Source organism: Saccostrea cucullata, unplaced genomic scaffold (assembly GCF_032062105.1).
Source record: "Saccostrea cucullata isolate Sc308-1 unplaced genomic scaffold, CSIRO_AGI_Scuc_v1 ctg4546, whole genome shotgun sequence".
NCBI classification, from domain to species: Eukaryota; Metazoa; Mollusca; class Bivalvia; order Ostreida; family Ostreidae; genus Saccostrea; species Saccostrea cuccullata.
The window spans coordinates 36,943-51,992 of NW_026937132.1; the positions used below are offsets into that span (position 1 = coordinate 36,943).

A 15,050-nucleotide genomic window follows, 5' to 3' on the forward strand; every position below is an offset into this window, starting at 1 on the left:
TCATTAAAAGTGTGAATCTAAAGTTTAAACTCATGTATACCTAAAGTTATCAGTTTTAACTTTATATTTAAACTGTTAAATTAATAAGATCATTTTTAAATACACTTAAAGACAATAATCAAGTTCTAGCATGTCTGCATAGTTCTTATGATATACACGATTATTTCTGGTCACGTGAAATCCTTAATCATTAATGAAACACATTCCCAAAAGAAATATTCTTGACATTCATATTGTTATCTGTGTTATGTGAATTATGCAATGTGGTCGCAGTGAAAGACAGTTAGTTGTGCGTGCGCAGAAGACGTAGCCATTAAGAAGAACAGATATGGAACAAGAAGGTAAGAAACAGTCTAATGGAATGCCTTCCTTGTTATCATTTGTAAAATTAAATTCTTACATAATTCAACTCTTTCATTTTCAGTATGGGATTTTAAAGGTCATAGAGGTAGGAACAATTCAATACTGAATACGGCACAAGTTCGTAAGACAAATTTCATGAATAGTTTTCTTAATGCATGATTTGATAATACAAGAAATGCGCCTTGGATTATAAAAGGGAAGCCCTATACTAATAAAAAGTTCAGTGCACATTTAATACGAATCGTTGATGAAAAGACATATATAAAATGATTTCCATGAAATAAATATAAATTATTTTTACTAGATGTTATCCAATATCCACTAAGAAAAACAGAGTAAATGCTTTTGTTTCAAAATATCAACACCTCTTATGTTTCCATTATGTATACTGCCAAGAGATAAGAAAAACTGGTGCGAGACATACTGCCTAAATTGTAGTGTACCAATATGTATTCAGTGTCTGCTGGGTTCGCACAAAACGATATCATTTGTATTCTTCAAGATACATGTATATAGAATGATAAAGGCATATTTTAGATTATGTTTGACTTAATTTAGTTCGAACAGATTGCCAATATTAATGCCTTGACAATTGAAGCAATATTTGAAAAATCTTAAAATTTTCTCTTTGACTAAAATTACTATTTTCTAGTCTCTAGTAATTATATAAATCAACATAATTAATTACAGAATGAAAAAAAATTATAAAACATGTAAATCGAACACACAGGGTCTGGTTATATTTTTAGTCTAGTATATCATTTCTTGTATACGTAATCACTAAACACGCGTTTTTACTTATCTAAACAATTCAAATAATGTGTAGTGTTAAACCCACCAAAATATTCGTCATATATAATATACCTGTGCAGTGTACATACTAATAATAAAGTATATTTGAGATCAAATTTGAAAAGTTTTTTTTATAGTTTCAGCAAATGTAAACCAAATTTACAAACATGAAGACAGGCGAATTCTCTTGATTGGCATACCTGGGTCTGGAAAAAGTGCATTTGGAAATAACTTACTGGCAGCCAAAGATGTATTTGAATCTAAATGCTCACTAAGTGTGGTAACACGAAACGTTAAGTGTGGAATAGGAAAATGGAGAGAAAAGCAGCTCATAATATATGATACCCCAGGAATTCACCGAAAGACTCAAGGTTCTGAGGTCGACCCTAAGAATAAATTCGTTAAAATAATGGCAAATTTGCTTTTGAGACTTAGCCCTGGATTTCATATTTTAGCATTTGTAATAAGTCTTGAAAAATTATCAGAAGACACATTATTCCTACTTGAAAAATTGAAAGATTTATTTAGAGAGGAATTAACAAAGTACGTTCTTGTAGTATTTACAAAAGCAGACAACTTGGAGAAATATCAAACTATTCCGTCCCTTATCGCTGAAACCGATAAGAAAATTAAAGATTTCGTAGAAAAATGTGATTATGTCGGAATAAATAATAAAGCCACTGATAAAGAAGAAATGGAAAAACAACTACAATCATTTTTTGAGAAGGTAGAACAGAAAATTGCGAGAAACAATTGCGGATGTTATACATATGGGGATTTCAAAAAATCATACATGTACGAGCTTCTGCAGGAGGAATCAGCTATGATAGACATAGAAGAAACATTTGTAAAGGTAGAAAGATTGCCTCTAGTACAAGTTGGAGAACAAACCAGATTGGAAACCAATTTAAAGTCAACTTGTTCCATTTTATAACTCGCTTCAAAGCAAAAGAACCGGTAGAAATACACAAGTCGATACTTAGTTGAATAATCCATCATCATGATCCAAAAGTGGCGTTTTTACACGATCTGGATGTCGGCGTTGACAGTGCAATGTCCAGTTTCCACTTGAAAATTTTGTATAAAACAACAATTTTATAACAATAAAGACACAAACAATCACAATGTAGAGTAACTCCAAGCATAATTGACATAATTAATATACAATTGAATAAAAATTAACATGTTTACTCAAGTACAGGTGGCATCAAATGTCTCGCGGTCAAAGTATAATTATGTTATATTTAGCACTACATGCATTTAAAAAAAATTAATTTTCTGATCAAAACTTTCCAGTGTCGTTGTCGGCGATGACGTTGTCTTCGTTATCTTAAACGTTTCGTATCTTCATTAAAAGATAAAATTAAAAAACCACTGGACATAATTATTTCAAACAAATTTTGCACAGAACACTGTTTGCAAAAGGGATTCAATTGCAAGTTTTGCTCAAACGAAGGGTCACGCCATATTCAAAGAGGAGATAATAATATTTAGTGAAAAATTAATGGTATATTCTTTAAATTCCTTCTCCAATACAACTGGGCTACGAAAAATGAAACTCAGAGGGAATCGTCCTAAAATAGTGTATGCTCATTTTTGTTCAAAACATTACCCCCAGGAATAGGGTGATTGCACAATAGGAAATAATAATTTTACATAGAAATATAAAGGAAAAGTCCTTCTCCAAAACAGCGTATCGAAGATTTGATGATAACAGGTAAACTTCGTTATCTCGACATCGGCGGGACAATCGGGAAAAGTCGAGATGTCAGAGTTGAGACTCGGTGTCCTTCATTTTACTGCATGGGGTGGAGAATGTGGACATTGAAAAACAATGACGTCATGCAACTTAATGACGACTACGCCGGTAGAACAAATAATGCCTTTTTATTTTATGATAATTTGGAAAATATGTAAAGTATCACGTTAAATTTTTTAACATTATTCTTACTTTTGTTGTTTTATATTCCTTAAAAGTTTTGTAAGCAAAAACTTCCTATTATTACCTTTATCGCATCTGTCTTCAAACAGACAACCCTCGTACATATTTTATTTCGATCTCGACTTTGTTCAAACCTGTGTTCGATGTAATGTACGAATGCTATGATCATGAAGTGTGCACCTGTCACAAATTTCTTTTGATATTGAAGCAAAATTAATAGATCCCACCTTCCAAACTCTGCTTTGTGAGTTGTCTATTGCAATTATTTGAATTTATTGAACGTTGGTGTAATTACTATAGACATAAGACAATAATATCATTTATTTTTTTGACGAGTAACCGGGAACCACAGATAATGCCTTATTGAGACTTATCCTTAAAAAAAAAGGTTTTTGAAAGGGTAAAAATATGCAAAATACTGCGTATAGATTTTGTGGTTTTATAATTTAATCTTAAAGCTATTTGCATTAATTTCGTGTAACATATTTACAGATATATTGAATAAAATTGTTTTCAGTTGCATGAAAGTGAATAAATATCCCCCCTTTTTTCTTGCGAAAATCAGTATATTACAATTTATATAGATATTTGTATGAATTATCTTCCAAGTTGCACTCTTCTTAAGAGAAGGTAGACAATGATTATGTTTTTAAAAGAACACATGCCATCTAATCGTTTAAGGCATGATGTGTCACTTCCTGTGAATGTATTGTGGTACACACTAATGGCCTATCTCTAAAATACATTGATATGACTAAGACTTATCAGTTTAACCCTTATCGTTGCATATAATAATACGCATTTCATCACGAGTACAGTGTAAACAAACACTCATAACTTCGTTAAGATTGCAAATATTAGAAAATTCTTGCACTATTAATAAGTAATTACAATAAAATAACATACATATTTCTCTTTTATTATTTGTACCAATTTTTGTTAGACAGAGTTAAACTTCGAGCAATTTTTGCCGAGATTGAAATCAAGTAGTGTATTTTAATATTTGGTAGGATTATAAAATGTTATTTTTAACTCGCGATATACATGTGTAATATTAAATGTTTAGCGAAAGAAAACAAAGAACAATGAAAAGATAAATGCATATTTTCTCGTTGACCATCGTCTCAAGCCACGGTCCGGAGTCCGCATATACCTCTCTATTACCCGTGGCTGCTTGATCACAACAAGTGTCGTAATCTTGAATATTTACGCCTCTCTATTAATTATTGTGACGTCATATTCAGTCAGAGGCAAGTTTTGTTTCCATCACAATTAAAATAAGCAACTGATTTCAACAGTATACAAGAAATATTTCCTTTACTGCGATTGAATGGTCGCCATAAAGTTCATTTTCCAACTATGGTTTACTCGCATTGGTCAATATTTTAATAAGCTACGAAGAATCTTTCCTCGTTCAACCAAGGCCAAAATGGTAGAGGATCGTTCATTTTGTCCATGGTTTGCGACGATGTCGTAGACAGACTCTTAAAGAACTCTTGTAAGTTGAAATATTGAATCAGTTTTAAATGATTAATAAAATCTTATAAAGGAAATAAGTTAAAAGATCATATGACCATTAACCGATTCAATGCTACTGAAGGAATGTGATTTTATTTGACGTTAAGAATACACATATACCTGAACAGAGTAAACCTAAAACTGTTTTTCAATTCAAGAGGGCCCATAATTGTTTGTAACCCCTGTGATTTTCTCTGTGGGTTTCAGATCACTGTGTATAAGAGGTCAAAATGATAAAAATAACTCTACAATAAGCAGTTTGTGTTACATTTTTCTTTTTCCTTTTTAGATACAAAAGTGACAGAGGCCACTTTAATTAATCAACCATTGATAACACCCTTTTTGAGGCTTTAATTAGGACGCCACAATGCCGCTTAGCGCTAACTGACCCACCGGTGAATACGGTCTCAAATTCGGTGAATATGTAGAGTTATGCGCTGTCTGCTCTTGTATAGATTATAAAGGGACTCTATGCCACCTCATCCCACCTTTGATGTTTTGAGGTCCGTGTTTGCCTGTTCCTTTTTTGTATTGTTTTCTGGACTCTTGAATACTGTGCGTTACGAGGGTTGAACCTAAAATTCGTTGAATTTCTCTCTAAAATGTTATCATAATTTAATGAAAGAAAACAATAGGCTCATTTATAATGCATATAGAGTCATTGTGCAACAATACTGGAAAATTTCACCACGTTCCTATAATAAATAAGGTCACACGAGCTTTCTGAGAATTGATGATTGTGACATCCGGGGGAAACTTCGACATGACGTGTAGTTAAGTATGTCTGGTCACTTTAAAAGAGCACCTAACTCTCCTGTCTATTTCGCCAAGTAATTCTACAGAATGCTGCATTTTTCTTCATTTTGTCCACAATAAAAGCCCGGGTATCCTCTCGCGCTGACTTATCTTCATATTACACTCATATTTCAAAAAATACTCCACATCTTTCCATATAATGTATTAATTTCAGTAGCAATGTCAAGCACAAAACGTCAGCGATTAACGTCCATTTACGCTTAATTTGTCTAGCAGCTAGAAGGAAAAACAAACCCTCCGAAAGGCGGTCACACCTTTAATCAACCTTAATGGAAGTTCTTTTTTTTTTAAATTTCCCACGCCACTGGAAAACTAGTTGCTTAATATATTTTTCTCCTGCCTGCTTCAATAGTATACGCCTTTAAATCAAAGTGTTACCGAGATTTTCACTAAACTAAGAACTTGATCGAAATTGTACGTTGGCGAACAATTTAAAGCTAAACAATAAATCATCATCTCAAAAACTTTGTTTTCATTTATATATTTTTAAAGTGGATAAATCACATTGTCTGTACAAATTATATAAAAAGGATTCAATCGTCAACTTCCGTTACTTCTGCAGCAATATACTCTATCAACGCTCTACTCCCCGACTAAAAATTTTGAAAATTTGTATAATGAATATAATTCAAGAAACATCAATGGCCTAAAGCTGTATTAGGACCTGATAGGCTTCTTCCCTTAAACGTTAAGAAGCATTTTCTATTGACGTTTTCCTTGGAACGAAATTAAGATCAGCAGGATACACATGTAGCCTAGCTGTCAGTCGTGAAATACATTTGCGAGTTACCCTTCTTATATTTAGTATCAGACTGTGTGTATTTCTTCTGTGGGAATGATCTTTTTATGTAATTAAATTGCTTTCAACCACTTCAAGAAAGAATAATTACTTCAAATTAGGAATTTATTTACTATCTTCTAAAATCTCGTTGTAAAACACGATAAAAATTCTGAGACACACGTTAATGTAACAAAATCTTCAATTTAACAACATGATAATATTTTTTCTAAAAGCACAAATATTCCTGGGGGATTGAATTTCGTTTATTTTGTCGTTAACAATTATCAACGAAATTAAATCCCACATAAAATTCTGTATGACTATATATTGAATGGGTTTACTCTCCAAACAACGAAATTAAATGCCCACGAAACTATCTTTGATGACAAATCAACGAAATTTTATCCCCACGAAAATGTGTGTTTCTACAGTATTTTCCCTATCTAGAAGAATTAGAAAGAGAAATCCTTAGTAATGAATTTTTTAATCAAGATTTAACTGCTTGATCGTTCTTAAAATAAAGAACAATTGCTGACAAATTCAAAATTACTCAATTTTTTAGAGAAACGTTAAAAATATAAATGTTCAATTTAAGTTTTTATCTTCTCAACTATATGAAACAGCTTTACATTTATGAGTATATTTTATAGTTTTTAAAGAATCAAATAACATGTGCCTTGATAGTATATACTGTATTTTTCCCCGGATTGTTAATACATGTAATTAATTGTAACCTTGTCTCTGTAGGTTCAGAGACATTGCTAATATAGTGAAATAGGTGACATACATATATGTTTTAAATTCAAAATACAAGTAATAATGACAAATGAATTTTTCATCGTTTCTTTCATATCAATTCACAAATGCCATTTCCTTCTGTTGTGTCAGAGAACGTATATACATTGTACAATATCATTAACGAAGTATGATCAACAATAAATTAATATAACATGAAAAATTTTTACTAGAAAGTAGGTCTTAAGGATTTCTTTTTTTTTTTCTTTGTCATTAAATTAAAATAAATGTAGATGAATTAAATTTATAATTTATAATGTGTAATACCGTAAATCTGGAAATTTTTACGTCGATTTATTTTTGCGAATTTGGTTCAAAAAACTGTTCATTTATTTTTATGCTTTAAATTTTTGCGAATTGTCACTGGTGCTAAAAATAAAAATCACTGAAGATTTTCAGGTTATGTTTCAATTAATATGCCCAGTTAGAATACCACCAATATACCTGCAACGTGGCAAGATATTGCAAAATCGCTCCGAAACAATTTTGATAAAAATACAAAAGGATTTTTACTGAAAATAATTTCTAAATCAATTGTAACAAACATTTTAGAGGTTTTGTATGCCTTTTAACCTAAAGTATAATCCAAATAAAGAAAGAATTTTCTCAACGTTTGGTTTTTCTCTTACCTAAAATCTACACGCCGCGTATACATTTGGAACTTTCTAGTAAATGCACGGAGTTTGAGTTATCGCCCGTGTTTATACACGGTTAGTTAAAATGACAGTTCTCTCTTTATTGGCAAATTAATTGATGAAAATTATTAAAAAGGGGCATACCACCTCAGTGCTTGTTAAACCATTGGACGATATTGCATATAATGAGTGCAATTTACGCGCACGGGTTATTAACTTGTAGTTATATAGTAGACTAATGTAAACAGGTTTCTTTTAAAAATGACCTGTGCTTACCAACCCCTATTCACTGAGTTTTAAAAAGACACGAGAAAAAAAATTCTTCACATGTTGATTTATTTTTAAAATATTTTTGCGAATGGAATGCATGCGCAAATTTGCTAAAAATTTATCTACAGTAAAAATTTCCAGATATACGGTATGGGCATATATAATAAGTTCAATTCATGGTGCAGAATTGCATCTTTTTTTTGTCATATGTTAGCAGTCTCCCCGACTTCAAATTTCGTCCATGGTAAACATACTTAAATATTGAAAACCAAAAATTTACTCACCCTTTGAAGCAAGGAAATCGATTTCTACCTCAAAGGTGATAAGATTATTCCAAAAAGGGTTTAAAAGTACTTCATTTTCTTATATACAGTTTTCTTAATCAAACGAAGTTGGGGAAAATGGGTTTACGACTGCGAATTTGTTCATTATGGGTGTACAATTTCGCAAAACAAATATTACTTTTCAAATTCGGATACATTTCAATTCATAGGCTGTAATAGGCTGTCATACTAGCTCAGTCGCTAGAGTGATGGCCCCGTTATCAGAAGGTCTTGGGATTGAACCTCGATCATGACTGACCTAAGTTGATAGGATAGGTAGCAATACTTCCTTAAACAAGCGCTCGAGCCCTTGAAGTAAGAGTTGTGGGTCCCTAAGATGAGACCTTAACAATCAGACTTCATTGAATATCATTGAATATTGTTGTATCATTGGATACCATTGAATATCATTGAATACCATTGCATATCATTGAATATCGTTGCACATCATTGAATATTGTTGTATCATTGGATACCATTGAATATCATTGAATACCATTGCATATCATTGAATATCATTGAATATCCTTGCAAATCATTGAATATCATGGAATATTGTTGTATCATTGGATACTATTGAATATCATTGAATATTGTTGCATATCATTGAATATCGTTGAATACCATTGAACTATCAATGTACCCATTTAGTAGCAGTTATTCACTATACACTTTGTGTACATCATTGCATTGATACCTTATGTACATCATTGTACTGATACCTTGAGTACATCACTGTATTGATAATTCATTTTGACTATCAATCAATAAAGTCATGACAAAAACTGCCAATCATTGTTAATCTATTTTGTCAACATAACTGAGTCCCCGTGTCAAAGCACAAGTTGGCTCGATCAAAATCTCCAATTGCTCAATGGTCCAGAGTGCCGAGTGAGGTTAAATCTGATAATTTCATATGTATTTTATGACGTCTCTTAAATATTATGACTCTTGAAGTGGATATGAGAAACATACAGTCATATAATCAACTCAGATCTTCCCTACTTAGAATGATTATTTTAGAAAGGTTCCCGTACTTACTTAAAATTTAATAATTTTCAAAAAGAACATTTCATGTTAATTGAAAAACAAATCTTTTATTTACATGTTTCTAGTATATTCATCTGAAGATTTTGTTTTCGCCGCGTTTACATTTGGAACTTTCTAGTAAATGCACGGAGTTTGAGTTATCGCCCGTGTTTATACACGGTTAGTTAAAATGACAGTTCTCTCTTTATTGGCAAATTAATTGATGAAAATTATTAAAAAGGGGCATACCACCTCAGTGCTTGTTAAACCATCGGACGATATTGCATATAATGAGTGCAATTTACGCGCACGGGTTATTAACTTGTAGTTATATAGTAGACTAATGTAAACAGGTTTCTTTTAAAAATGACCTGTGCTTACCGACCCCTATTCACTGAGTTTTAAAAAGACACGAGAAAAAAAATTTTCTTCACATGTTGATTTATTTTTAAAATATTTTTGCGAATGGAATGCATGCGCAAATTTGCTAAAAATTTATCTACAGTAAAAATTTCCAGATATACGGTATGGGCATATATAATAAGTTCAATTCATGGTGCAGAATTGCATCTTTTTTTTGTCATATGTTAGCAGTCTCCCCGACTTCAAATTTCGTCCATGGTAAACATACTTAAATATTGAAAACCAAAAATTTACTCACCCTTTGAAGCAAGGAAATCGATTTCTACCTCAAAGGTGATAAGATTATTCCAAAAAGGGTTTAAAAGTACTTCATTTTCTTATATACAGTTTTCTTAATCAAACGAAGTTGGGGAAAATGGGTTTACGACTGCGAATTTGTTCATTATGGGTGTACAATTTCGCAAAACAAATATTACTTTTCAAATTCGGATACATTTCAATTCATAGGCTGTAATAGGCTGTCATACTAGCTCAGTCGCTAGAGTGATGGCCCCGTTATCGGAAGGTCTTGGGATTGAACCTCGATCATGACTGACCTAAGTTGATAGGATAGGTAGCAATACTTCCTTAAACAAGCGCTCGAGCCCTTGAAGTAAGAGTTGTGGGTCCCTAAGATGAGACCTTAACAATCAGACTTCATTGAATATCATTGAATATTGTTGTATCATTGGATACCATTGAATATCATTGAATACCATTGCATATCATTGAATATCGTTGCACATCATTGAATATTGTTGTATCATTGGATACCATTGAATATCATTGAATACCATTGCATATCATTGAATATCATCGAATATCCTTGCAAATCATTGAATATCATGGAATATTGTTGTATCATTGGATACCATTGAATATCATTGAATATTGTTGCATATCATTGAATATCGTTGAATACCATTGAACTATCAATGTACCCATTTAGTAGCAGTTATTCACTATACACTTTGTGTACATCATTGCATTGATACCTTATGTACATCATTGTACTGATACCTTGAGTACATCACTGTATTGATAATTCATTTTGACTATCAATCAATAAAGTCATGACAAAAACTGCCAATCATTGTTAATCTATTTTGTCAACATAACTGAGTCCCCGTGTCAAAGCACAAGTTGGCTCGATCAAAATCTCCAATTGCTCAATGGTCCAGAGTGCCGAGTGAGGTTAAATCTGATAATTTCATATGTATTTTATGACGTCTCTTAAATATTATGACTTGAAGTGGATATGAGAAACATACAGTCATATAATCAACTCAGATCTTCCCTACTTAGAATGATTATTTTAGAAAGGTTCCCGTACTTACTTAAAATTTAATAATTTTCAAAAGGAACATTTCATGTTAATTGAAAAACAAATCTTTTATTTACATGTTTCTAGTATATTCATCTTAAGATTTTGTTTTCAATATGAAAATTTTAACAAAAAGTTCTACTTAAAAAGCATTATTTTCCATTTTCATGATTAAAAATATCATTTTTATTTTCAATGAATGTTCTCCAAGAGTTTTTTTTTTAACTTTTATTTTGCAGTTTTTTTTCAGCCATAAATAGATACAAGAATACAATAAATAAATGAAAATTCCTACGACATTTTTTATCCAATCGCTTTTTTTCTAGTTCATATTATGAGATTTTAAGAATTTAACAAATGTTGTCAGTAAAAAAAAAAAGTGTTTTATTAAACAGCAAAAATATAATACCAATGTCATTTGCATTGAATGGTTGAAAGAAAAAAAAGCGAGAGTTTCTAAAGAATAATTGGTAATGTTATTAGTTAAAGACGTGCATATAAATATCAACATTAATTTTACTCATTTTGTAGATTGTTTGATTAGTAGATAGAAAAACATCGAAATAATTTGCTTTTCTCATAGATTTGAAATATTTAATGTCAAATTGATAAGTATAATCTATAAGTAAATTTTACGCGACATTTCGGAATTCCAACATACTAGTATTAGTTTAAAATATATTTTATTCATAAAAAGAAATGAATTGAACAGCAGGCATAAATGCCTGTGATCGTTCTCTCCATATTATGAGATACTAGTATTTGTCCGGCAGGTGTACTCGACGTGCTTTTCCTTTTTGTTTCAACTTAATGCACAAAATTACGTCTAAGAGTGTTTAGAGTAGCTGACACACTTTATCAGATACAAATAGAAAGGAACCTTTTTTAGATATACTAGTACTTTTTACGTCAATTGTCAACAATATCACGCCTAAGGTTTTAGGAAAAAATCAAAAAGCAACAAAAAAAATTGCAGCATCTTGCCATACTTAAAAAGCAATTTTCACTCAGAAGTGAAAGATGTATGCCAATTGTCATAGAATTTTTAATATTTTAAAAATATAATAATTATGATATTTCATTCGTCTTAATGAATATTTGAGTCCTTGTCTATATTACGAAACTTTATAAATAATTTTAAAATATTTTTTCACATATCAAAATCTTTTATTATTCTGTTATGATACATTATTATTAATTTTTAATTTATTTTATTGAAAATGCATTAACTGTTTTAAAAAACGTGACATTTTTTACATTTACATATTACCCGTCAAATCAACATAGAGTTTTGTTTTGTTTTTGTTTTTTTTAAAGATTTCATTTGGTGGTAACTTAAATCAAGAAAACTTGCGTAAACTCTAATTCATGAATAATGCTATTTAATTGTAAATTTTCAGAGTAGATTAATTTTCTATAAAAGCAATACATACAGGACATGTTTCCGCCTTAATACTTTAAGTAAATCTTTCATAATACCACACTGTTTCAGATAATTAAGCCAGAAGATCATTATGACATTAATAACATAATTAAAGTAAATTATACAGAAAATTATTAAGTTTTACAAACCGAAAGGTTACATGGACATGTTCTCGTGTCAGAATAAAAATAAATAGCTTTATTATTTAATAAGAATTATTAAATCATGACTTTTCATCTTAAAGGTCAATATTAAGAAATATGCATTCCTTCATGTGATTTCGAATCATTTTTATCTACAAATGACGGAAAACAGTAAAATTGGAAGGAAAGATGAATAAAAGTACTTTTGCACTTAAAAATTCTCGTATTTGCAAATAGGTTTTTATATATTTTGGAAATCATTATTATTGAATAGTAAAGATTCATTTCATAAATCTACAGTTTCTACATAAGTTATTTTTAATTCACAATGCACGTATGAAAGATTTTTCTTTTTTTTTGGGGGGGGGGATAAATTTCCTGAAGAATTCAAAGAAAAAGTAAATTCTACTTAAATAAATTAAAAATTTACGTAAAAAATGGAAATGTTTTAGTTCATAGTAATTTCAACTAAAATTTTACTTTTTAAACCAAGTATCATTAGTGCTTTTTAGACAGAAAATTTTTTATTACATCATTATAATTACAAAGATAGAAAAATGCTCGTTTTTTTCTATATATTTCTTGTGTGATTAATTCTTATTAAATCAATAACTGTCTCATATAATGATTTTTTTTGTTTATTTATTGACAAGTATTGGGCATTTTATGATTATAGTTAAAAAGTAATACATAGTCAATGTTTTCATACACATTAAGATTTGTACTAAAAAAACCTAAATTCATTCTGTGTGTTAAGTCTAAATACACTTTCACGGATTTAGTCATAGCTGACCTTTCGATTGATTGATTGATTGTACATTGTTTAACGTCCCTCTCGAGAATTTTTCACTTATATGGAGACGTCACCTTTGCCGGTGAAGGGCTTCAAATTTTGACCTTTACTCGGCACTCAGGACCATTCAGCAGTGGGGGATCTTTATCGTGCCAACGCCTGCCGCTGACACGGGGCCTCGGTTTTTAAGGTCTCATCCGAAGGATCTGCAACTTTCATTTCAAAATGCCGAGCGCATGGCGAAGGAACAGTTTCCACCAATTTTAACGACTAGGTCAGTCGCGGCCGAGATTCAAACTCACGACCTTCCGATCACGGAGCGAGCGCTCTACCGTCTGAGCTACCGTGAACTGTCTGACCTTTAACAAATGGTATTCAAACTCAGAAGTGGATTCAAGCCTATTAATAAGAGCACTGTATTCGAAGATCTCTAAAACATCAAAGATGGAAATAGTTGCATTAGAGGTATGAGCATCCACAACCTACTGACCAAAATCGCCGAGTGTTCCTTTTTTGAGAACACAAAAACAACCCGAAAAAAATCTGTAAATAATGGTGTGACCTAACAATTATTAATATGAGAATTTTAGCCAATCGGATGTGGGTTCACTAGGGTCTTGTCTCATAATGATATAAGATATAAAAGAAATTCTTGCTTTTAAATAAAGAAAATTAACTCAAAAAATGCTCCCTCTTCCTTGTGAAATTCCAAGCGGCGACAGAGAGAAAAAGAGAATGAATATTTTTATAATAGTCTTTTTAAATTCACATCGTAGTATAAATTTTGTATTCTTAGGTTATTATATGATAATAAACTGATTTAGCTCGAAGGAAATTTAACAAATCTAGAAAAAACTGTGTTTGGTTTTTTTGTCAAGTTGACTAGAGCGAGAGATAGAATAATCTTAGTTTTATTCGTCAGTAGTAACTAGCTTATACGATGGATAACGAATGTTATTAAATTAATGTTGAAAGTATGTTATTAAACGTTGAATGCGAGAGGAAAAGAGATAAAAGAATGACATGTTTAACGACTTGTGAAATGTATGTGTCCGGATACACAAAAGCTGTCTTTTTATTAGCTGTTGATGTAATATGACAGAGTTTATGTGAAGTTGATTTCTACTGAGATTTGTTAAATCTCAGTTATTTTCGTTTTACATATTCACAGATTCAATGAATGAGAGAATTTCGCAGAAAATACAATTAAATGATAAAATACTTAACTTCATAATTTGTTTCGTTGTCTCTGAAAACAAGCTTTATAAATGTATAACTAAAGTTTACTATGGGATTTTGATCAACAAAGACTCCAACATAGGGATAAATCAAAATATTTTAAAGTCGCCAAAAACCTCTTTGATTAACCTCCAAAGCTCGAATCTTTCTGATATCTTAAACTTTTTCTGTTTGTCACACTGAGAGCAAAGTAATTCGGTTTCATTGTACTTAACTTTTTGTACTATGATTTTAAACTTAACAGCAAGATCAAAGTGAAACAAAGATCAAAGTAAAAAGAGTATGTTTATTACATTTATCTTAAAATGTAAATGTATTTTCTGTACTCCTGCAAATAGAAAGTACAAAAAATTGGTCAGAACACTTTAACGACGGCGTCTGTTTTGTTTTAATAACGCCTCCTTAAAATCACATCAGACCGTTATTTTTTACGGTGAACAGGGTTACTGACCACATCTTAAG

The 15,050-nt window shown here is 31.0% G+C and overlaps 1 protein-coding gene across 1 annotated transcript; it reads left to right on the forward strand.

The window, feature by feature from the left end:
• Positions 1-328: 328 nt before the first annotated feature.
• LOC134247414 (GTPase IMAP family member 7-like) lies at positions 329-2,089 on the forward strand. Its single transcript, XM_062729790.1, has 2 exons — positions 329-341; positions 1,293-2,089. The coding sequence occupies exons 1-2, from the start codon at positions 329-331 to the stop codon at positions 2,087-2,089; spliced, it is 810 nt and encodes a 269-aa protein (XP_062585774.1).
• Positions 2,090-15,050: the final 12,961 nt, after the last annotated feature.